Below are 25296 nucleotides of genomic sequence, written 5' to 3'. Positions count from 1 at the left end.
CTAATGATACGCACATTCTATACAGTACTGTACAGCTTTCGCTCAGCGACTGCAGCGGCCTTGGAGCTAGCCTGGGGGTGGGGGGGATATTGAGGCGCCAAGGGATGTTTCTCAGCAAAGACCCGGCCGCCTCTCGCTTCTGCAAAGAGGCGCCTCTCTCGGGAGCCGCAACAACCGCCTGCAGCAAACCTCTTTGCGTTTTTGTGCCCCCCCCCCCTTCTTCCCCTTCGCCGGAGGCGTAGCGCAAAAAGGGCGCCTCGCTCTCTCTCGGCTGCCGCTCAACCAAACCATCCATGAAGGATGCCACCCCCCCTCCCCGCCTCCCGCTGGTACCAGCCGCCCTCCCACCTCCCTTGCCATTGGTGAGGCGGTCGGGTCTCGCTTCTCCCGCCAGCAGGAGCCCTCCCCTCTCTTTCCCTTCCCCTCCTCGCCGCGCCCGTTCCGAAAGGTGGACGGAGCGGCGCTGCTACGCCTGGCGGCAAGCGAACACCTGGGAAGAAGGGCAGAGGCGCTCGAAGGGGCGGGGTTTTATTTTTGACAGTGATTGGCAGGTCGGGCTCCGGCCAATCGTGGCGGAGCTGGCGCTTTTGGCAAGGCGGGCGGGCGGCGCGGGAGGGAAGCTGAGGCAGGCGAGGGTAGGGTGCGCCTTGGACTGAGCGGCGCTCTAGTGGCTGGGGTTGCGTGAGTGAAAGGAGAGACCCTGCGAAAGGGGTGGCGGCAGCGAACGAGGGAGACGACGCCGAAGAGGAGGAGGAGGAGGCGGCGGCAGCGAAAGAGGAGGAGGGCAGGGCGCAGCCCGGAGCTTGTACAGTGGCGGCAGCGGCAGTTCGTCTCCTCTATGCCGTTGTTGGACTGATGCATTTTCCCTTCCCCTTCGCGCAGCCTGCTTAATAACCTTCCGATCTTCGCTCTGCCAGCTCTCGCTTTCCCTTGATTGCAATTACTCTCCTCGGCCCACATTTCTAATAAGAGAGAAAGAGAGCGAGAGAGCGAGAGGGAGGCGTGATTGACATCTCGAGGGGGCAAAGGGAGAGCAAAAGAGAGAGAGAGAAAAAAAAAATCCGGAGGAGGAGCGGTGGTGGTGGCGGCGGTAGCGAAAAGCAGGAGAAAGCCGAAGCCAAGGAGAGAAGGCAAGATTGGACGCGGCCAAGCGAGAGCAGCGGCGGGCAAGGCGTGAAAGTTGAACCGGTGCTGAAGTCGGGGGCGAGAACGTCGATTGCTTGGCCGTTGTTTGGCTGCTGCAGCCGCCGCCGCCGCCGCCTTCACGAAGCTTTGTGTCTGGCGAGGGAGAAGAGAAGCGAGCCTCCGCCACCTTCCTCTTCTCCTCTCTCTCAGGTTGCCTGGAAATGTCTGAACACAAGGCGCTAGATCCGAAGATATCCACGACGGACAGGGTGGTGAAAGGTAAGAGGTGAGCTCGGCGCCCGCGGACGCCCAGCCGGCCTTGGGGAAAGGAACCGCGAGGGGTGGGGGAGGGAGGGCCAGATCCGTCTTTGGCCGCCTGCTAGACGGGCAGACTCGTTCCCCGATCTCCCTTTCCTCCTTTGCGCTATAACTGGGGGGGGGGAGGGGGAGGCGGGGGGGGGGGAGGGGGAGGCGGCGGGGGAGGAAGTGTGTGTGTGTGTGTGTGTAAGAGGCTGGCATAGCCCGGGCGGTGTGTTTATTTACTGTGGCTGCGGTTGCAAAATGAGTAAGGCGTATGGAGGCGGGGGGGGGGGGAGAGCGAGGGAGAAAAGAAAGGAGGAGGTCTGTTCGAAATAGGAAGTGGGTGACTGGTTAGGACTCTGTCGGGGGGGAAGGAGGAGGAGGAAGAAGGGGGGGAATGACCAATAGATGGGGCGCGCTACACTACCAACGTAGGCGGAGAACGGCTTTAGGTGCAGAGGGAACACCTCAGGGACGGGCTCGATCGGCAAGAGTTCGCGGGGGGGGGTGCTGCTTCTGGAACGCCCCCCCCCTTTTTCTGGGGTTGTGGTCTGCCTACGGCTTGAAACGCGCGCACACAATCACCCACAGCCTATGCTTTTCTCGCGTTGCAGCAATTTCCCAGCCTCGGCATGGTTGCGCTGGATGAGGCAGGCGGGGGTGGGGTGCGGGGGGGGGGGGAAGGAAAACCCTCCGTTGCCTTCTTTGCGCCTGGAAGATCCGGAGGAGGAGGAGGAGGGAATTCGCACCAAAACTCCCTCCCTATTCATCGCCCCCTCCCAGTTCCTCGGGGCATTTCCATCTTCTCCCTGCCCACTTTTGGGGTGGGTCGCTCTCTTGAACGCCGAGCACTTCCAGAAGTCTATTTAGGTGCGCTGCCTGTGCAAATAGGCCTCTGTGTGTTTGTGTGTGTGCTATGTGTGCGTTATGCAGCTAGGATTTGACAGCCGGATCTCTTCTCCCAACCTATCTGCTTCTCCCCCATTACTTCCCTACTATTAACGGTTGCTTGATGTGTATGACAAGCTGGAGGTAGTGACTGAAAGGTCATGGAGGGAAGGTGCTGGGAGTGGGAGGAAGAAGGGAACACGAGGGAGGGGAGCTACTTCCCCTCTGTTCCCTGCCCTTTTTGGCCCATTGTGTGATTTGCAGAGGTGCGGGAATTCACCTGTGCAAATGCAACTCCCTTCCTTTCCTCCTTCCTTCCTTTTTAGCCTCTCCCCTCACCCCAACCAGGAAATGCTGATATGGTAACAGGCAAGCTTATGCTGCAGTAGCAACAAAAGAAATCATAGAGTGGTACCATTTTTATCACTAGCTAGATCCAACCTGTTCTGGATGAAAAAAATATATATGCATTTTTCATCCATGAATCTCCCACTGCTGCAGTTTAGGAGATTAACGGAAATGTTCTGGTCCAAAGGAAACAGAATAGAAAGTAATCCCACATTTTTTTTTTTACATTCTTCTTTTCTGTACCCTAAATACACACACAGCTCCCAGAATTGATTGGGTGGACCTTTAAATTCTCTAAGGCCCCTACAACTTTAGCTTATTTCAGTAGGGTAGCATGGGAGACTACCAAAAGATTCTGGGCAGTAATCTACCATAGTTTGTTAGACTAGGAAATCAAAACAGAAGGAACGAAGGCGGGCTGGGAATGAACACTAGAAGTAGGTAATGGTAAACTATGTTCATGTTGTCAGAAAATTTAAGTGGTTGTGTCCATGCAGTCATCAGGAGTTTAACTTAACCCAAGGGACATTTTATCTTCAGTATACCTAGGATTCTAGCCTTGTTATCTGATTTTAAATTTATTTTTTTCCCCAAATGAGAACTTAGGAATTGTAGCAACAAATATCAACATTTCTTGTTTTTGGTTAGGTAGGGAATATGCCTGCGTGGTGAAAACAGTTAAACATGTCAAAGGGATATGCATATGACTGGACTGTGTTAGCTGAGATCTCATTTAAACAAAATGTGACTTGTTTCGCTTAATTCCCAATGTGAACATCTTCCAGATATGAACTCTAGTTCAGCATTCTTCAATAACCATGACTGAGAAAAGTTTTAACATCTGAATGAATGGTGAGCAGGGTGAAGAAGAAAGGCTTGGTTTCTTGAATTAATCCATCTTGTAAACACTGGTTTGTAATATAATGTTAGACAAACCCATTGTGATCTGTTTAGCATGCTGTGGCTTACTGTGCAACAATTGAAGTTCTTTTAGAATGTATTTTCTCCCATTTTCCTCAAAAGGGTTGGAATCAATTGAATTGGCAAGCCTCAAAAATAATAATGGCCAGCTAGAAGGCATCTCTCTGAGCTGGTGTGAATATTGATATAATATTATTGGTTCCCCTGCATCTTAATTCTAATATACGATTATGCCAGCATTCCAAAGAAAAATAATTTGTCCTTTAAAGCTCTAATTTTTTTTAATCAAAGCCTTCTTATTTTAGGGGAAACCAAGTTCCCTTAAGCTCAGCAGAGTGGGCTCAATAAGCATTCATGAGATAGTATCAGAAGCTGTATTTAAACTGAGTAAATCCATTGAGCTAAATCCGCCTGCTTTCTGATCTTTAATATCAACTAAGACTTCCATTTTCAAAGGTCTGAATCAGAGCATTGTATGAACGTTACATCCTTTCATCTTATCAAAATCTAGAAACCCTGGGGTTTGAAAATAAAGAGCTATCTTAAGTGTTGCGGAAGATTCCCTGCAGATTTAGGAGGAAATTTGATAGGCATTCTCTGGCAGATTTTTTTTAAATTGCATTGATTAGCTATGCCAAAATGTGCTGTGTTTGTGGACATCACTTTCTGTTCACTAAAGCAGCAACATTGAAATACTAAGGAGAAATTCTAATATACATCTATCTGGGGGCAAAAAACCCACTGTTAATTCACTAAGGCATTCTTAGTGTAGGATTTGATTCCAAGTGAGATAATTAACTTGCCGGAATTTTCACGTTTATTTTCTCATTTAGACCAAATGAACTTGTCATTTAAAAGGCGATTTTGATATATCATTTCTCAGTGTATAAAGCCTGTTTAAAAGGTAACCACAGTTTATTCATCCAACATTAACAGGAACGTACGCAGATTTTGCAAGCATTTTTTTTCCTGTCGGGGACACAATGAGTCCATAATTTGTTAAGTGTCTGCTCAAATAACGCTTGTCCTTTAATAATTTTTAAAAATAAAATATAAATATCCTTAATACTTTTCTGCTTTTATATTCTTCAAATTAACTCCTACACTGTCTGCCACAATAAGATTGAGGCAGTGCAGTAAATGGCACTCTATTGCTCTTCCCCAATGTCAGCATGGCAAAATGCTATGGGATACAAAGTAGAAAGATGAAAAGACCAAATTCTTGACAATTCTGGCATTCTTTGGGGACTGTCTCTTTTCTCTCTTGAATATTAATACCTACCTACCTATGCATATCTTAAGTATAAGATGAATGCTGCATTTGGTTTAATTCCAAAAATGGGACATTTGGAGCAAAGTTGTACAAAAAAGGGATATCTTTATGACTTAACTAGCTGAAACCAAATCTCTATGAAATAATTAGACCAAATCAAGAGATTTCGTGCATGGTACAAAATATTGGGATCCTACAGGAAGCAAGGAGATGTTGGTTATGTTTAATATCAGCTTTTGCATGCTAATAAAGCCTCTGTTGCTTTCCCCAGGAGTAAAAGAAGTGTGATTTGCCTGTGATCATGCTTGTCAAAGTGGCATGCTGTGTTTTTCCTACAAAGCTGGATAATTACAAAAAGTATTTTCAGAATAATGAGGATAAAAGCAAACTTTCCCCTCTATCCAAGAAGAAGATGAGGAAAAGAACTTATCATCTTTAGCACCATAATTTAACTTGCAGTATTGTTCTGGAATATGTGGCCCAACTACTTGGCTTGAATGGGATAAAAGAAAGCACTTCATACCCCACTTTATTGTAGCACATAATCAGTTTATCTTGTATTAAAAAGTCTGTTACCAGCTTATTCATCATTATGAACCATCTGAGTAGATGCATAAATCCTTTATGTTGTGAGAGAAATTTCCTTGCGTGGTATGTTGGAAGTGCCACCTTAATCTTTGATTAACTTTCTGTATTATGCTAATCTGTAGTTTGGGTTTAGCATGTACAGTGAATTGAACCAATGTAGTTTGTTCACATAGTTTATGGCTATGTGCATTACATGAATGCAGTCAGCTGTAGTTTATTCTGCAAACTGTGTTTAAACAACATACCGTGGCTCATTCCAGTATTAAATCTGGAATGTGGATGACTAAGAGAACCTTTTGCTAGCTTTGATCTAGAAACACTGTGTGAAGACATTTTGTATCACAATTAGAATACAAAGTAATATAGTTGTTAAAACATTTGATTCAAATTGCCAAGCTTCCTATAGTAATACTATCTTTTAAGTAGTTGTACTCATTTTGAATGAAATTATAGATCTGAAAATGTGTATTATTTTTTTTTCACTCGCAACATTTATTTCAAGAAGCTTTTTCCGTATTGTTGTGCTAAGGAGTACTGTCTTGTGTAAATGCTACAGAGAGAATGGCAGTCCCAGTCGTACTGTTAGTCTTTTCAAAGTTTTTTTATTTACCATTTAGGTTCCAAACCATTTGGGGTTGCGGAGAAATAACAGTCTTGTTTCTGATAATGATAGATAACAATTTATCATAAAATTATCATGTATTTTCTTGTGAAATACCTGGTAATTTATGGATGAATACTAATTTCATTTTTTAAATCTATCCTTTTAATCTAACCTTTGGTGTATTCTGAGATGAAGCTAAATCAAAGTACTGTTTAATTAGTATGGACTCTTACTTACTCCTTACATATCTGATTCTTGAATGAAGTCTTAGGCTTATTATATCACTTAAATTCAGAGTAAGCACCATCTCAGCTTTACAGAACCAAATCTGGAATTGTAGGACTACACTTGATTATAATTGGCAATTTCTGTAGAGCCCAAATAAGTTGTAGAGCCCAAATAAGTTGACAATAGTCTACTACCCGTGACTGTTGAATCATTGTTTCAGAGGTATTTTATTCCCTAAAACAAAAACAGAAAGACCAAGGGCAAAAAAGCGGAAAGAGTAGAAGGAATTTCCTGCTGGCTTGACTGTGCTAACTTCTGGCAGGTGATGGCAGGACTAACCTACTTGGCCTCTAGAGAGCTACAGTGGGACCAGTCTACTGATCTTTCAGTTGGCAGTGCAGGAACACATCATCACTGAAGCAACCACGAATTTGCCAAATTCCAATCCCATGGAAATCATGGGTGTCAGATTTTGGATGCATTCTGTAAGTTAGCCGATTTGAGATGTGTTGGTTCAAAATTATTGCCCTAGGATGCACTATTTTACCCGGTGAACAGTTACAGACATGAGAGTTGTGGTAGCATATAGATACTGTACTAATTCTAAAACTTCAGTTAAAACAGCTGCAAATGATGTAAGGTACGATAGCTTTTGTTTTAGCTTGGTGTCTGGTCCCAGCCATTGTGTTCTTGATTGGGCAAGAAGAAGGAATGCTGGTTAAAGGAAGACAGAGCTTAATTAATCATGCAATTGAGCCAAATTAAACATATTGAAATACTTTTGCATTGAATGGGAAGAGCTTTAATTGTCATTTTGAAATTAGAATAATCTTAAATCTGGAACGCACTGACTCATGAATAAGGAAGAAGAGAAAAACTAATTGTATTAGTTTTGAACTAATTACTATTCTGAGTTGGAGATGAATGTACTGTTTTTGAGAAGCTGGATTTCGACCTACTGGTATCAGAACAGCAATAGGAGCTATACAGAAGCCGCATAAGATATTGTTTTATTGTTTTCTTGGTCGTCTCTTTCCAAGAATCAAAAGTTTATATTACCTAAACAAACACTATAATTAGAGAATTATTGGACAATCTGAGAAAGTCTCTGGATTTCACAAGATAATGGAAGTGAGATAATTATATGATTTTTGCAGATTTTATTCCTACCATCATTTGGGGGATGGTTGCTTCAAGATTGGACAAACTGTTTCATAACTATGGCTGGAACATAACCCCCTTTCTTAATGAGGGATATTTTCAAAAAGTATTCCACATTATTACTTGACTGTTTTCCTTATCTCTCACCTCCTGCTTCTTCACCTTTGGTTCCCTGATGAACCCTGCCTTCCACTGCCACGTACTGCTATTTTCTGTGTAATAATTTTTTTTAATAGAAAGTATTTGGAGAGAAAAAAAAACCCTTGCAGATACCTCTATGCAAGCCTTTCCACATAGTTCATTTTGTTCTGTCCTGTTCTCTATTTTTTATGCTTCCAATTAGTACAGAATCATGGTACTAGGATTGTAGGAAAGGCCATAACTCTTTTGTGAGGTTATAATAGCAGCTGACCTGTTCATAGTGGCAAAGTTTGGCAGAAAAGTACTTGATCTCTCTCTCTCTCTCCCTCTCTCTCCCTCTCCCTCTCTCTCCCTCTCCCTCTCTCTCCCTCTCTCCCTCCCTCTCTCCCTCTCTCTCTCCCTCCCTCTCTCCCTCCCTCCCCCTCCCTCCCTCCCTCCCTCCCTCCCTCTCTCTCTCTCTCTCTCTCTCTCTCTCAAGAGATATTTCTAGGCACCAACACCAACAAGCTTTGCCCACTTCCTTTATTGCATGACGTGTGCAAAAAGAAAATAGTTATCACATGTAAAGACATTCTCTGTTTCTTTATAAGGTACTTAGCTTCATGGAGGGACTAGGAGGAAGACTTGTAAATAATTCCCACTTAAGGACTTTTGGAGCAGCTTTTGGGCAGTCTTCTTCTGAACTCTTTCCACTTCTATATTATTTCACTTGTCCTCATTGTGAGCAAAATGTACATTTGGTTAAATGTACTTATTGTCAAAATATCCTTTAGCAGAGTTAATTAAAAATAATGAGAATTGGAGGTTTCCTGACTTTTGGACCTGTCCACCCATTAACTCTTAGAAGTATTTTGATGACTTACTAAAAGTTAAGTATTAGATTGGGAATGCACTTTTAATACGTAGTATTTTTAATTTTCATTTTAGCCTGAATTGTACAAATATGGTAAAATAAACTTTATTTTGCCATATTTAAATAAACTTTAAAGCTGAGGTTGAGATTTCTTATAAATAATGTTGAATGGTAATGATTGATTTATAACAGTTCATTTAGTGACTGTTGGAAGTTACAACTACACTGAAAAAAATAACTTACGATCATTTTTCACGCTTATGACAGTTGCAGCATCCCCATGGTCACACGATCAAAATTCAGGTGGCAACTGGTTCATACTTATGACTGTTGCAGTGTCCTGGAGTCACGTGATCACCTTTTGCGACCTTCTGACAAGCAGAGTCAATGGGGAAGCCAGATTCACCTAACAATGGTGGCAAGAGAGATTGTAAAATGAAATTCTTTTTAACAACAGTCTCCCTTAGCAAAAGAAACTCTGGGCTCGATTGTGGTTGTAAGTCGAGGACTACCTATATTTATTCTTTTGCATCCTTAAGAGAAGCCTCATAAAGACAAATGGAGGAAGCCACAGCTAAAAAAAAAGTGGATGCCACTTCAAGGCAGACCTTCACAGGCGTGGTATTTTATGTGGTTAAATGAGCTATGATTTAAAGACGTCTCTTTGGTTACTGCTGTATCAGAGGCTTCTGAGACTTTTGAAAGGATTTCCATTAAATTGAACTTCATTTCAATATATGTATGTATGTGTGTATTGTATTATACATACATACATATACAAAATAAATAAATATATAAATGGCTTTGTATGTGTGTGTTCCAGCATAACGCCTCAAGAAATTTCATCCAAACTTGGTACACAGATGACTTACTCTTTGAAAACAAACACTGTGGGAGTAAGACACCCCTAAAACCTCTCGGGGTGTGTGTTCTGTTAAGATACAGCCTATTGTGCCTTAAAATGTACTGTACTGCCGTAAAGTGGCTTCTACTGTGCAGAGCAGTGGAGTTGCCATGGTAATGGCTTCACTGTACTCCATAAGGGGGCTTCCTCTGGTAAGGGGGAAAATCCATCATTAGAAATTACATTTGGTTTGGACATTTTCCCCCTATAAATAAACACTGGGGCAATGCTGGCTTATCGGCTAGTGCTTCATAAAATGATATTGAGGCTATAACCATGATTAGGAACTGAGTGTGAGTGCTGTCTAAACATTTCCACAATATAAAAGACAACTTGAGGCAAAAGCCAAGGATACAGGTAGTCCTCAACTTACAATCACAATTGAGCCCGTGACTTTGGGACACAGCAACGGTCATAACCAGTTGCCAAGCAATCGGAATTTTGATTCCACGATCAGGGAAGAAGTTGAAAAGGTGGTAACTGGGAAAAATGGTCGTAAGTCACATTTTCCAATGCCATTGTAACTTTGAACAATCACTAAGTGAACTCACATGAGGCAAAGACTACCTGCATTGTAATTTGCTATATCATTTTGAGTATACTGTACCATGAATTTGCCATTATCTTCTTGTCTAGAACTTCTAACCTAGTCTTAAAAATCAGCTGAGGAAAATAATTTCTCTGATCCTTCCTGAGCCTAGAATGTACAAGTTGCTAGAAGTTGAGCAGGCTTAGTTTTTAGCATTAAATATGCATCTGTAATATGTCTGAGTGCTATTGCTAAACCACATAAAAGAGACATACTTATATAATATAACTTGGATCCAGAAGATAGAATAAGTTGTCATCATTGTGTTTCATTTTGCACTTTGTCCTGAGAAAGGCACTATCTGAATAGCAGTTTGAGGATGCCATTGTTATATCCTGGCTTATGTAAGCCACTTTAGAGGTCTCTATTCTTTTTACCAATACTGTCAATCTGTGTTTCATGTTTTCTTCAAACTCTGAATAAGAAATAGCTTTGAGTATGAATTTTAACGATCTCGTCTTCCACATTTCTTTGTCTTTGAAATAGTGAAAAGGATCCAGTGTTACTTAATTTTTTTGATGGACAGTATCCCAGCCTATTGTAAAGGAGAACAATGTGAAAACTCTCTGTGCATTATGCTTTTTTAGTCGTTGACTTTTGAAAGTGATGGAAATCACTGGCTTGGTTTATGACTTGCTTTCCTGGTTTGATAATGGATGTTAATCCAGATTTTCCTAGATAATTTATTGTTGAGGCTGTGGGTACTGAGAATTATAGTGTAGATGGAATATTCAGAGGACTGCAGCTTGAAAAGCTTGCTTTACTCAGGCCTGGGATCTTTAATTAAACCTAAAAACATAAGATGTTCACTTCAAGAGTTTATAATGTCTGTATAATCATTTAATGAGGTCGTATCTTCAAGGTTGACCCATCACCAGCTCAGGGATTTCAACTGTCAGAATTTTCAGCAATAGGAATGCCTTTTGCCTCTGCTTTTCTGTAATGAAATATTATCATTTAATGTTGCAGCTAAACAAAACCTGTATTTGGAGCATCCTTCAAAAATGAAGAGGCTTTGTTCTTTTCCATGTAAAAGTAATTTTTAAATCATTAGCATCTGTAGAGTTTTCTTTCAGCCTGAGTCCTAATGTTAGAAGTTGCTGGTGTAATAGTTTCATTTATTACTAATTTATATGACTGCTCATCTCACAAGCAGTTAGCCTGGTATATAGCAAAAAACATCAAATGATAAAGAGGTCAAAAACAGTCACTTTTAAAAAGTAACACATGTGCATACACACACACACACACACACACACACACACACACACACACACAGACACAGGGAATTAGATCAACAAGGGAGCCACTTCAAGATCTCACCAGATCCCCAAAGGCCTGATGCCATAGCCAGGTCTTGAGGGATTTCTGAAAAATAAACATAGGCCTGAAACTGGCAGCCCCCCAAATCCAAGCTGCTCAAGAGTTTAGCTGTTGACATTGGATATGACTTCCACAGCATTATTTAATCCCCCAGGGGTGGAGATATATAATTGGGGTGCTGATACCTCATCCCAGGTTATTTATTTATTTATCATATTTAAGAACCACCCATCTCACTCACAGAGGGTTTTCCTGATTTGGATGAATAGTAAATGAAAAGACCTAACATATTTGCTGAATTGCTATATAATTTTATGTTTAATTATGCAGCCTAACTAGATATTTAATTTTTGTGCTATTGCTAAATAATTTTTAAATAGCAAGGATTCCTTGTTTGTAAAAAGAGATTTTTTTTTAATGATGTTCGATTGGTAATACTATTTTAATGATTTTTTATTATTATGCTGCTGCTTGTCTATGTAAGGGGATTCTGATAGCTACTTTTCATTAGCATATTTGCATAATATTTTCTGACTCTCATTCCTTCGTCTACTCATAACTTACGTTCTACATTGAATGCTGTTTGATGTGGCATGATTTTGGTCATCAAGAGGAGCATATATGTTGAGTTTAATGAAAAGAATGACTAGGGGTGACATGATAGCAGTGTTCCCATATCTAAGGAGTTGCCAAAAGGAGAGGTGGTCAACCTATTCTCCAAAGCACTGGAAGGCAGACCAAGAAGAAATGGAAACTAATCAAGGAGAGAAGCAACTTAAAACTAAGGAGAAATTTACTGACAGAAATCAGTGGAACAATTTGCCTCCAGAAGTTGTAAACGCTCCAACACTCAATTTTTTAAAGAAGAGATTGGACAACAGTTTGTCTGAAATGTTGCAGCAGGGGTTGGACTAGAAGACTTCCAAGACCCCCTTCCAGCTCTGTTATTCTTTGACTCTAAATTGTTGCTGGCATATTTGAAAAAGAGACAGTTTGTCTGGAAAATAGAAGGCCTGTTGCAGGAAAGAAGTAGATCTGGATTTAAAAATCCAGTAAGTGTCTAAGAGGGAAGAATGAAAATGATATGCTTTTACCAACAAAATATTTAATTAAGGCTACATTATCATTGGACATAATGTATGATATTTGCATTACTTTATCTTGTGTTTTATTAGTTATGGCTGGGATCTAAATCATTATATGCAAGAAACAAGATGAAGCATTGGACTGGCTGATACATTCGCTTCTACTTTCTCCTTTCTCCTAAGTGTAGTAGTGCAAATCTCCCTGAAGTGGTAAAAGAGGAAGTACAAATGAAGAAGTAGTAATAGTAGAATAAAAGTGCTGCTATAGATGAATGCTTTCTACATCTCCATGCAGGGTTTTTGCCCGCTCAGGTTCACCGGAAGAAATATCGTGACTTTGAGCCTGTCATTCCCTTTCAATCCAACTCACCTGATAGGGTTGTTGTCATGAAAAAAATAGAAGGAAGAAGAACTGTTGGATATATTTGCTGCTATAAGTTATTTGTAAAAGTAAAAAGCCAGGCTAAAAATAAATAAAATATATTTACTGAGAAATATTGAGTGGTTGCATTATTGGAGGTCAACATTGTGGGTGCTTGATTTGAAGCCTTAAAAACCTTGCATGCAACTGTCCTTTGATTAAATCTTATATCCTTAATTAACACATTTTTTAAACTAGATTTCTGGGTGAAGAAGGCACATTTGAGCATTGCACTGCCTTTGTTTACATATATTTACATTTTGCCTAATAACTATTTCAGTTACTTCTTTGGAAATGTTTTGTTATAATTTACCTCCCACCTGTCATTTATTTTTGTTTAATGTCAGCATTGTTTTTGCTTCATTTCAAATAGGTAAGTTGGTTTTAGGTTTTTCTTTAAATCAGTTTTTCAAGACTGCTTCCAGCAATGAACAGAAAATGCAAATAACAACAGAACTTCAAACAAAAGAACCGACAATCAGTTCTTTTAAATCGGATAACCTTATTTCAATTTAGGTTCATGTTTGAAAGCATTTTTGTTCCCTTTGGCATATAACGATGGTACTCCAGATTACTCATAGATACTGGTTTATATTTTTTTTCATACATGTTTTAGGTATTTTAGGTATTTTAATTTGATGTATATATGTATGTGTGTATGTATGTATGTATGTGTATGTATGTATGTATGTATATAGATATAGATATATATCTATATATGTCTATATATCTATATCTATATCTATCTATCTATCTATCTATCTATCTATCTATCTATCTATCTATCTATTCACCGACAAAACCGCGAAGTCCTTTTCCGCGCCGACATAACCGCGGAGGTCAAATCCGCGTCGTCCGAAGCGCTAAGTGAAATGCGACCCTAGCATGCCGACATAACCGTGGAGGGCAAATCCGCGCCTTCCGAAGCGCTCAGCAAAATGCGACCCTAGCGCGCCGACATCAGCGCGCAGATGCAGTCCTAACCCTAACCCTAAACCTAATCCTATACCTAATCCTTTACCTAATCCTAACCCTAAACCTAAACCTAATCCTAAACCTAACCCTAACCCTAAACCTAAACCTAACCCTAAACCTAACCCTAAACCACTGTTGCAAAACATTCAAAATCTGCATTTTACATTTTACTGCGGTTAAAATAAATGTTAACTTTTACTAGCATTCAAAAGCTTCAAAATACAAAAAGCTTCATTTTACATTTTAGTATTTGCGGTTAAAATATTTCAAAAGCTTCACTGTTTCTTCCTTCGCACTTTCGTCGTCGCGCTGATATCGACGCGGTAATGTGGGCGCGCTAAAGATGGCACGTACTTGTCGGCGCTTATTTGTCACCGCTGTTTTGATGAGTGCGGTTTTGTCGGGCCACGATACACACACACACACCAGATTAAAATACCTAAAATGTGTGTTTATGTGTGTATGTGTGTGTGTGTGTATGTATATGTATATGTATATGTACATATATTCATGCATTATATATGCATGAAGGATTATATATATGAGAATTCTTTATTGGCCAAGTGTGATTGGACACACAAGGAAATTGTCTTTGGTGCATATGCTCTCAGTGTACATAAAGAAAACTAAAATAGAATACATTCATCAAGAATCATAAGATACAAGACTTAGTGATAGTCATAGGTTACTAATAAGCAATCAAATTATAGTAGGAAACAAATAAAACAATATAAATTTTAAAGATACAAGCAACATGGTTATAGTCATAAGTGGGAAGAGATTGGTGCTAGGAGGGACGAGAATAATATATGTGTATGTGTGTGTGTGTACATATTTATATCTCAAAAATGCACACACACACACATTTTGTGAACTAGTTATATCTGTATGGCACAAGATATGACATAAAATATTATTCATGGATACACTGAAATAACATCTCCCATATTAACTTTATTAAATGATTATAGTCTCTCCCAAAAGTAACCAGCCCAATAAAATCTATTTATTAAAACACACACGGACAAGAATGAGATCTAGTATTTGTCACTTGGCAATATATTATGTAAAATTTGAAGTGTCTGTTGAAAGAATTGTCTTTCTTTGGGTCTATTAATGGCGGGACATCAGTCCAGTCAGTTTGCTATAACTTTTATGTTTCTTTATTTTCATGCACCATTGGAGTGACATGCATTAGGTGGCAAACAATGATCAGAATACATTGAGTTCATGTGGTCAAAGCATTTTCCATTCACACAAAACTCTATTTGTGGTCTATAATTGGTTTTCAAAAAATTTCAGTCCACATAACTCATTAAAAAGAATTCCAGGTTCCTTGATAAAGAGAATGAAACTTCACAGATAGAAAATGGTCTAGCTAGAAGATAGTCTTTCACCATCCCTATTACGTTCTTGAGAAACTCTTAGGTTCTATGAATCATCCATATGATAAAAACTAGTTCTGTACACAGGAGCAAAAATAAATACTATCCTTGTTAATCTTGCTTATTCAAAGGGCTTGTGGTTCATGTTCCATATCTTCCTCCTGAAATCGATAGCACCGAAGCAACATATTTAGTTGCATACTCTGACATTTGCAAGTCCGAGTGCAGAAAAACTTCTGGATCCTCAAATTCCCTTTCTCTTGCCCCCAGAGTTTCCTCTAATTAACACAAAATGTTCAGTGCTAAAGTTGACAAAAAAAATAGAATGGTTTTATGACATTTTAAGGTAAGAATCCTATGAAAAATTCCGCCTAAGTTCATAAAATGCAAAGAAAGCTACCAGCCCTTTACAAGCGGAAATTTTTGCTCATTCTACATCCCTCTGTATTATGTTGCTTTGCTCACTGTGTCCCTCAGCAAGTGCAGCCCTCAGTCTCCAACAGGTTGTCCATTCATGTTGTAGGATAAACTTTGAAAGGGCCAGCCATATAAGGGCATGACTGCTGTACTGAGAATCCCTCCCTCACGAAGGATGACAATTCTGTGATCCTGACCTATATGCCTGGGTCATTTAAATGGTATCCCATTTGAGCCACTTTTTTTTTTTAAAAAAGAAGTAGACTTGTGTGACCAGCATAACCTTGGAAAGGCCTCTGCAATACCTACATATAAGCAAAGCATGCTGCTGTTGGCATAGCAACTCTGCTGTTTGGAAGTCAACATGGGCTATCTTATTATTTTGCTAAGGATTTTTACAAGGCTGCCAACTCCGAGTCCAAGTTAACTTGTTTATGCAAAACCCTGAGGTTAAGATGCCAGAAGACAGTAACACAAATTATATTGCTGATTTATAACTTCGTTTATGTGAGTTATGAGAGTGAAATGCCAATTGTAGCTTGATACGGTCCTGTAAACTGTTTTGCGATACAAACAAGCCAAGAAAACCAGAAGGCAAAATACAGGTCCTGTATTTTGTCCTGTGTAACTGCAGTCCTTTTATGTACTGTCCAAAAGAGTAGGAAATCTTCCTCTCTTTCTCACTTATTTCACCTTTGGCTTGCCCAACCTTGGTCTTGTTTAAATTATCTTTCTGACTTCCTTCTTGTACGCATCTTAAATATCACAGATTGATTTTTATTCTTCAAAATTATGTAACCATATAAACTGTAGATAGATCATGTATTCTCCCAGATTGTGGAATTGGTGGCCTAGAATAACGGGTGTATCAATAGGGTTGCTATATTTCACAGCTGGATGAGCACGGTCCTGCTTGCTTTTTTTGCAGGCAGTTTTCCACAGAACTAAAAATCCATTTAAATCCTACTAACAGTTTACTGCAAGGTCATTTTGAAAAATTATCTACTTTCAGTTTGCATTTAGATCTTTAAACACTTATGATGTTGGAATTCTGTATATCTTAATTTTCTCAATTGAGGATAACATTGCCATAACATGATAGTCCTCTGCAAACAATAAATATTTCACTGGGATATTTGCTGATGTCATGTTTGTGAGATATATCAAATCATTTCATCAGCCCATTACTTTAGTGTAGCCCTTTATAACTTGTGACCCTTGTAGCTGAATATAGTCCATCATCCATGCAATATCTTGTCATAAAACCAGATGGTGGGCCATCTATTTCTGTTTCCAGCCTAGAGATTGAAAAAAAAAAACCCAGAACAGCTGTTACTTATCCTGCAAGCCACAACATAGTCCTTAGTCTTATGTCATAAGAATAAGGTTGGTGGGTTTTTCCCCTAGAGGCTTGCAGCTGAAAGGAATTCCCTATTTAATATAGTTAGAAGTTAGAAGAAATTTCTCCAATTGGACACCTTCCAGATAACTGCCCAGAATCTCTGGCAATTGATTGGTTTTAATATTTAATATTTATTTATATTAATTAATTAATTAATTTAATAAATAAAACTGAAATTTGTACTCCGCCTTGCTGCATTCAGCTCAACCACTAATAACTACTGAAGGAAGGTTTAATCTAAAACTATCATCATTTGCCATGTTGATAGCATGCTGATCAGAGGTGGGTTCCTACCAGTTCGCACCTATTCGGTAGAACCGGTTCGTCAAATCTACCAAACCGGTTAGAAGAGGTTCCACCAGTGGACCCAGAAAGCAGGCCACACCTACAGAAGAACTTCCAAACTTTTTTGAAACCCACCACTGGTCCTTGGATATGATTATTCTACACTATCATGCTCATATTTATAAAACTCAGTGCCTCTGTGAAAGGTAAGGATGACTACTGCGTTTGTGGTGTAATCGGAACATTGCGTGTGTTGAAGTTGTTTTAACGCAAACCAAAGATGCCTTTTAAAAAACAAGTTTACATCATATTCTTATGCATGCAAGTTCTGTGTGTGAGGTAATTTAAGGTGGTTCTGACAAGTGTCATCGGCATCTTCATATCCGGTCACATGGGCGGCAAGCCACTCCCATCCGGTCACATGGGCAGCAAGCCACTCCCACAAAGGAGGCCACACCCACAGAGTAGGTTCGAACAATTTTTGAAACCCACCACTGATGCTGATCCTGAAAGACCCTTTCCTTGATATGCTTATTCCCTTAAGTATTCTGTATTTGAGGTCAGATGTGGTGAAGCCCATGCAGGGAACCATGATTGGAACAGCCATAAATCAAAAAGCAACGGCCATAAATCAACAAATAAAGTGTTAGCTTTGGAAATCATTGTAAAATTGGCTAAGGAGAGCCATTATTTTAAGGTTACAAAAAGCAGATGCCTGCTCCCAGGCAAGCTTATAATAATGAGTAAGCCTAAAAGGGACACCTATTGATCTACATTTTACATATTGCCATTTCATTCATTCGTATGTATGTATGTATCAGGGTTGGGTTCCTGCCAGTTCTAACTTCTTCTATAGAAGAGGTTACACAAATCTACAGTGCCATTTAGAACCGGTTCCAGCTCCCTCCCCCCGCCCGTCAGCACATCATCAAGATGAAAAGTGAGAGGAGGAATTCTGGGAGTTGAAGTCCACAAGTCTTAAAGCTGACAAGTTTGAACACCCCTGGGTTTTTTTTCCTAGAGGGTTAGGGGTGCAAGTGTCTTGTAACTTGACAGCCTTAAGACTTGCGTGCTTCAAATGCCAGAGTTCCTGAGCCAACATTTTGGTTGCTAAGCAAGAGCGTTGTTAAGTGAGTTTCAGCACATTTTACAAGTTGGCCAACCGAGTCACATGGCTGGCAAGCCACTCCCATTCGGTCACATGGCCAGCAAGCCACTCCCACAAAGCAGGCCACACCCACAGAAGAGGTTCTAAAAAAATTTGAAACCCACCACTGGTATGTATGTATGTATGTATGTATGTATGTATGTATGTATGTATGTATGTTGTACAGAGATTATGTTTATTCCTGGATAGTCTGGTAATAATAAAAACAGGGTAATTCTCTTTATGTTGTTCCAAAGATGAACAACATAACCAAGAAAATGGCAATGGTAACCAAGAAAGTCCAGTTGCCTTTGGAAAAAAGCACCTGTGGGACAACATTACCTGGATGATTTGAAAATCTCCATAGACTTTTTCTTTATGTTCCCAATATTTGTTTATATGCAAACAGCACCTGTGGAATAGATGGATGGAGATGGATAGTAACAAGAATGCCACAATATTAAATACAAATAGCTTCTTAGTGTATAGTCAATATTATAATACTACAGAGATTCCTTTCCTTTCGTCAGAACTACCTTTTTTGTTCAGTTTTCCAAGTCTGGGTAAAGATTTTTCATGAATTCTCCAAGAATTCTGCTCAAGCTGGTTTTTCTTCATTTTATAATAACTCTTGCCTTCTTTTAACTTTTTGATTATATTTGGACTATAGGAATAATAAATTTCTCCCAGTATTATAATGAACATTCTTATAATTGAGGCATTTAAATTTTTCTGCAGTTCTCTAATGATTTGCTGCCAGGTTAAATGTACAACAGAAGGGACAATCTTTTTTCAGTTTTTACACTCTTGGTAATCTACTGCAGGATAAGTATTTTATCAGTGAACTTTTCAAGTATATCAATTGATCACTCCTTTTATTTGTTGGTAAATGTTTTAAAACTGCACCTAATAAACTACACTGTACATTGAAAACCAGTGTAATGTGGTTTACTTGGTTGTGAAAGAGCGGGCTATTTGACATCCAGGATAAAACCTCACTAGGTAATGCTTTGTACTCGTTTGCTAACTATAATTGAAGGCATATTGAAAAGAGAGTGCAAGAAATCCTTTCCTAACGGATGGAAAACTGAGCTCTAACCAGTGATTAGAGATCCAAATCCTTACATGAGCCAGTCTTGGGCCAATCACATATCCCTGGATTACAATTGCATAGCAGTTTTCAGTATATTCACAAATATACAATAGAAAATGAAAATACGTAGCCTATCTTGATCTTGCAGAAAAGGGCAAGATAAAAAAAATAAGAACAAAATCATTTGACAAATGTTAATACTGTCTCACAAAACAGTTTGGAGCTGATACATATCTGCAATTGCTTTGGGGGTTTGAAAAATATCCAAGAGAGAGAGAGAGACATCAATTGATAAACAGTTGTGCAATTTGCATTAAAACACTTCAGTGTTCTAGAGTTGTATATTTGGGAGGAAAACTAATAATGTGGTCTTTCAGAAAAGCTTGTTTGGAATTACTGATTTTGCTACTGGGAATTCCTTTGCTAGGATGGCTTCACAGTTTATGAAGACTACTAGTTTGGGAAGACAATTACGATTTGCAATTTTAAAATGAAAATTACTCTTTCAGAGAACCTGACTGGTGTAAGCAGTGGTACAGGGAACATGCAAGTGTGATTACAATCTCCATCCCATACAATTGGGTCCTGGTTCTTATGTCATTTTAAGTATAATTTGAAGTAGCAGCATGCCTATCTTTATGGTCTTACTTGTTTTTTTGATCAAGTTAGTTGCTTGAAGTTCGAAAAGATGCTCTATGTTGTTTTCATTTGAAATACAAAAGGGACAAGCAAAAGTTAATCTCTCCCCGAAGAAAATGCACACATTGGGGAGTAGAAAACTCCAGCACTTGCACTGTGATTTCCCTAAGGTTGTGAACCTCAGGTGTAGCAGTCTCTCAAGTAAACAATGTTGCTTTGTAGGGATTAGAATAACATTTTCATTAGAGAATCAGAGAAGGAAAATGAATTGCTCTTGTGTTCACTTCAGATTAATTATATATAATTTCATTGGCTTTCACTAATCTCTGTGAAAGCCAACTTTGGTTAGCGTAAATCGTAAATGACTGTAGACACATACTTGTTGTATAATCTAGCAACTAGGGATTTACAAATACAGTACAGTTCTCTTCATAGTCTAAATTTCATCTGAATAAATATCCTGTTACCATGTTCTCAGAAGCTGGCAAATGAGAAAGTGGTGTAATGGCTATAGAAAAGGGTCTCAGAGGACAGAGGGAAGCTAAGCTGTATGATCAAGGCAACAGTCAGATAAAGGATGCTTGAGCCCAGACCAAGAAAGTAGTTTATGGAAATGTCTCAGGATCCTGTCCCCCCATATCACATGAAGATAAAAGAGAGAGGAATGAAGCATATTCAGATGTGTAGGATTCTATGGCAATAACAGTTGTAATAAAAGTAGCTGTAGGTCTATGTAGTGTCTGTTTCTTAGTCTGTTGTACCTTATAAGGCTGATAGGTAGTTGCGAAAAAAACCCATATTCTGAAGATCTGCTTATTCCTTCTTTTTTTTAGAGAAACAGAGAACTAACTTTCCTGTCCTTCCAGAGGTGTTTAAGAAAGGTGGCCCCCAGCAACTCGCAAATAAATGGGGGTTCTAAAATTGAACATACGTAGTAACTGTGTTTTCTGTAACATAGTCTTTTTTCTCTTTCAGTGAATCTGATTATAGAGACCTTTGTGAGAATTTTGTTTTCCATTGCCCAAATTGTGGTCCCTTTTTTCCTACTTGCATTTTTACATGCTTTCGAACTGCTAGATTGGCAGAAGCTGGGACAAGTAACTGGAGCTCACTCCATTACGGGGCGCTAAGGATTTGAACCGCTGAACTGCTGACCTTTCTGATCGACAAGCTCAGTGCCTTAGCCACTGAGCCACCCTGTCCTTTACCTAGTCCGCCATTAATAATTAAAAGCTGGGATAATTTGCTGAAGTTGGTGTGGCAGAACAGAGTACAGCTACAGGGCCAGTAACATTGCAAATTGGAAGATGCAGACATAGTTTTCTGCTGGCCCAGGAACTGGTGGATAGCACTTTTATTTGATTGCAAGGAGGAATACTTTGTGGGCACTATGATACACTTTGTGAATATTCACAGCAACCTTTAACAGCACCTGTGAGCAACATATAGGTCCATGATGGTGAACCTATGGCACGTGTGCCAGTGGTGGCATGCAGAGCCTTCTCTGTGGGCACAGGTGCCATCGCTAGCTGCTCTTGTGGTTTTAGGTGCACGTATGCTAGAATAGAATAAAATAGCAGAGTTGGAAGGGACCTTGGAGAACTTCTAGTCCAACCCTCTGCTTAGGCAGGAAACCCTACACCACTTGAGCTAATGGTTATCCAACATCTTCTTTAAAAACCTCCAGTTGATCTTTGGGTCTCCAGCTGGCTGGCGTGACAACACTGGAAGTTTTAAAGATGTTGGACAACCATTTGTCTGAAGTGGTGCTCATGCGTGTGCCGGAAACCCAAAAACCAGGCGGCCGACGTGCACATGCGCACTGGCCAGCTGGTCTTCGGGTTTCTGGTGCTCTGTTTCAAACTTACATTCCGGTTTCGGCACTCGGTGCTGAAAAGGTTCGCCACCACTGATGTAGGTGATATTTGCTGCTCTTTTTGTGAGTTGGGAAGTCCAGCCTACTTTTTCATGCTGCTCAGCTAGAATGAAGCCTATACAACTGTTAACAAGCAGGGTATTTTGATTTTGACTGAAACCTTTGGAGATGATGGAAGAGTGATTTTTTTTAAATCATTCCAAATAAAATTATTGCGTAACATCAGAAGTAGAAATCTACATTTGATCAATCTGATTTGGATTATTGCTATTTTCTATCAGCTAATATTTCTTTTCTCAATTTCTTTGTTTTTGTTTCTGACCAATTCTTTAAGTTCTTGTAGCCATGCTCCAAATTTCCAAACAAGGCTTTCCTCTTATCTTTGTTCCTTTTTATTAAGAGCATTTTTATATATGTCACATGTATATATCACTATTGAAAGATAAATTTGAAACACCATCCTCTTTAGATAAGTTAATATAAGCTTATTCAGTTAGGAAGAAAAATAAACATGTTTTTCTGATATCCAAAACAGTAGAAACATTTAATATTTTTTTTAAAATTACTCATCTTCAGGAATATTTATAGCATTTCTCTGTGCAGTAAAACTGTCAAAGAATTTTGAAGTACCCAAAGCATTTAAAATAGTAAACTTGTTCCTGAGAGTGAATTCCCTTGGATAAATACAGGCCACAAAAATTTTTAAAGTGCTGCAAGATTTTCTGTATGCGAAACAAAACCAAATCCCCAGATTTTATAAAATGAATCTAGAGGTGATTTGGTTTGAACATAAATCTTGCATGCTCTTTTCTAATAATTTTGGAACGGATTTTAGTATAAGCATGCATTTGAAGTAGCAAGAATGTTTTGCTTTGAAATCTTGAACTCCTCATTCTGGGACAAACTTCAATAAAATTTATAAAGGAGTATTTCAGCATGAGATTAAATAATGTTGAGATGTTATACACAGTATACTGTTTTTAAGCAAGAGACAAAAAGCAGAAGGGAGAATACTTAAATTCTTCCCAATAATGACCTGATTTTCAACCATTAATATGGCTTGTGCAACAGGGTTTGATATGGCAACTCAACAATAAACAGCTGTCTGGAGAATGTTGAAGATGTATTCCCCTGACAATTAGTTTAAAGCTTGCAAACTTTATTATTTTGTTACCGAATTCCCAGCATCCATCTGGAATGAGTTAATTCATGAGACACTTATTTTTAAATCCTGAGGAAATAATTTAATTCATTTTCTATTGCTAAATTAGTGTCTCCTTATTTACATTAACCCTTTGGGGAAAACATAGAGACACATTTATGTTTCTAAAGAGCATGTTTTTAACCACATGACAGTCTTTTCTATTTGATTAGCCCATGGTGAAATGGTTCTTTAAGATACATTAAACTTATTCATGGAAATTAGAACTAAGATAAAAGCTACATACTGTAGTTAAAAAACTATTCTTGGAGTGACCTTTATTCAGTCTGAGATATTTAGTTTATGGAAACACTGTGAAACTTTCATGGGTACTCCATAACAATGTACAATAATGCTACCAGGATGTATAGACTTTGGTTTATATATAATATAAATTCTACAGCATGGATATTTATTTGAGAAGCTGATAAAAAGTGCAGTCCTTCCTTTTGTGAACGTGAGTTCTTAAACTGCTTATTTTCTAAAAACATTTGTACAGTATAAGCATGAAATATCAGTCCAAACTGCAACCCAGTTTTGTTTGACTCCTGCTTCAAGAATGCAGATGTCAGGAAGAGGATAGAGTGCATTTGTTTCATGGAAGTTGCTAAAAGTTTGTAGTATGTTTCAGATTCCGGATACCTCAAGTGCTTCTTGAGAGGGTGCTATTACAATCCACAGCATCATTTTGAGTGAATTTGAAGGTATTTTTTAATGCTTAATTGTGCTCAACCTATTTTAAGCTTATACTAAGGCTTTTATGGATGTCATGGTGCCAATTTCAGCAGTTAATGCTAGTAAAATATTGCAAGCAGATGGAAAGATCTCCAGCCTCCCCATTCAAAGAGGGTCAGCCCATTAGAACAACAGTGGGCAATCTTTTAGGGGTTCAAAACCTCTGTTTTTGTCTTACAAACCCTAAGCAAGTATGGGCACAGTCAGAAAAATGAGTAAAACCAATCAGAGGGTAGCCTTGGAAACTAAACTCCTTCCACAAACGGTAATTTTCTTTCTAAATGGAAAGTTATGGAAGGCTTAATAGGTATAATAGAACATTCTAATAAGTCTCCAAAGGGACACAGTGGCTCAGTGGCTAAGATGCTGAGCTTGTCCATCAGAAAGTTCGGCAGTTCGAATCCTTAGTGCCATGTAATGGAGTGAGCTCCTGTTACTTGTACCAGCTTCTGCCAACCTAGCAGTTCGAAATCATGTAAAAATGCAAGTAGAAAAATAGGGACCACTTTGGTGGGAAGGTAACAGTGTTCCGTGCTCGTTCGGCATTTAGTCATGCCGGCCACATGACTACGGAGATATCATCAGACAGCACTGGCTCTTCGGCTTTGAAACAGAGATAAGCACTGCCCCCTAGAGTCGGGAATGACTATCACATATGTCCGAGGGGAACCTTTACCTTAATAAGTTTCCAATATTTTCTTTTTTTAAATTGAAGTTCAGATCTCCAAAACTATCTATGTCTGTATATATTTTTTCATCCAGATCCAATATTTCTCATGAAGTAGGGCATTTAAAGAGTGAAAAGATCCCATTTAAAACCTAAATGAGTAAAAGTATTCCAAAGTATTCCTGACGTATACTTTAATATACTGTATAACTATTCCTTAAACTCATATATCCAGCTTGTTTCTCATTTGTTTACTACTACTTTTTATGACCCTATTTCCAAACACGAGAGAGAGGTTTTCCAAGTAGGTTGCCAAGAACATTGGATTTTCAGTGGTAAATAGGGAGGCAGCTGTGAGAGTCCCAAGACTAGAATCGCTAAATGGACTTGCAAAGATAAAAGAGATTATTAAATCAGGGCAACAGTCCCTCTTCTCCAGCAATGCTTATAATAATATGGTTATATCCATCTGCATTCAGGAAATTGAAAAGGATGGAAGTAGCAATAGCACCACTTCATAGTGCTTTATATCCCTCTCTAAGCAGTTTACAGAATCAGCATAACCCCCCCGAAACAATCTGGGGCTTCATTTTACTGACCTCGGAAGGATGGAAGCCTAAGTCAACCTTGAGCCGGTCAGGATCAAACTGCTGGCAGTGAGTAGAGTTAGCCTGCAATACACATTCTAACCACTGTACCATCACTGCAACACCATCTCTTTC

The 25296-nt window shown here is 39.3% G+C and overlaps 1 protein-coding gene across 1 annotated transcript in view; it reads left to right on the top strand.

The window, feature by feature from the left end:
* Positions 1-622: 622 nt before the first annotated feature.
* PPP3CA (protein phosphatase 3 catalytic subunit alpha) overlaps positions 623-25296 on the top strand; it is a 218817-nt gene continuing 194143 nt past the window's right edge. Inside the window, exon 1 of the mRNA XM_032223878.1 lies at positions 623-1404. Within this exon, the coding sequence (XP_032079769.1) occupies positions 1347-1404 (58 nt within the window). The 5' untranslated portion in view covers positions 623-1346. The remainder of the gene's footprint in view (positions 1405-25296) is intronic.

This window comes from Thamnophis elegans, chromosome 9 (assembly GCF_009769535.1).
Source record: "Thamnophis elegans isolate rThaEle1 chromosome 9, rThaEle1.pri, whole genome shotgun sequence".
NCBI lineage: Eukaryota > Metazoa > Chordata > Lepidosauria > Squamata > Colubridae > Thamnophis > Thamnophis elegans.
The sequence above is the reverse complement of the archived record's forward strand: the minus strand, read 5'-3'. Positions and strand labels throughout refer to the sequence as shown.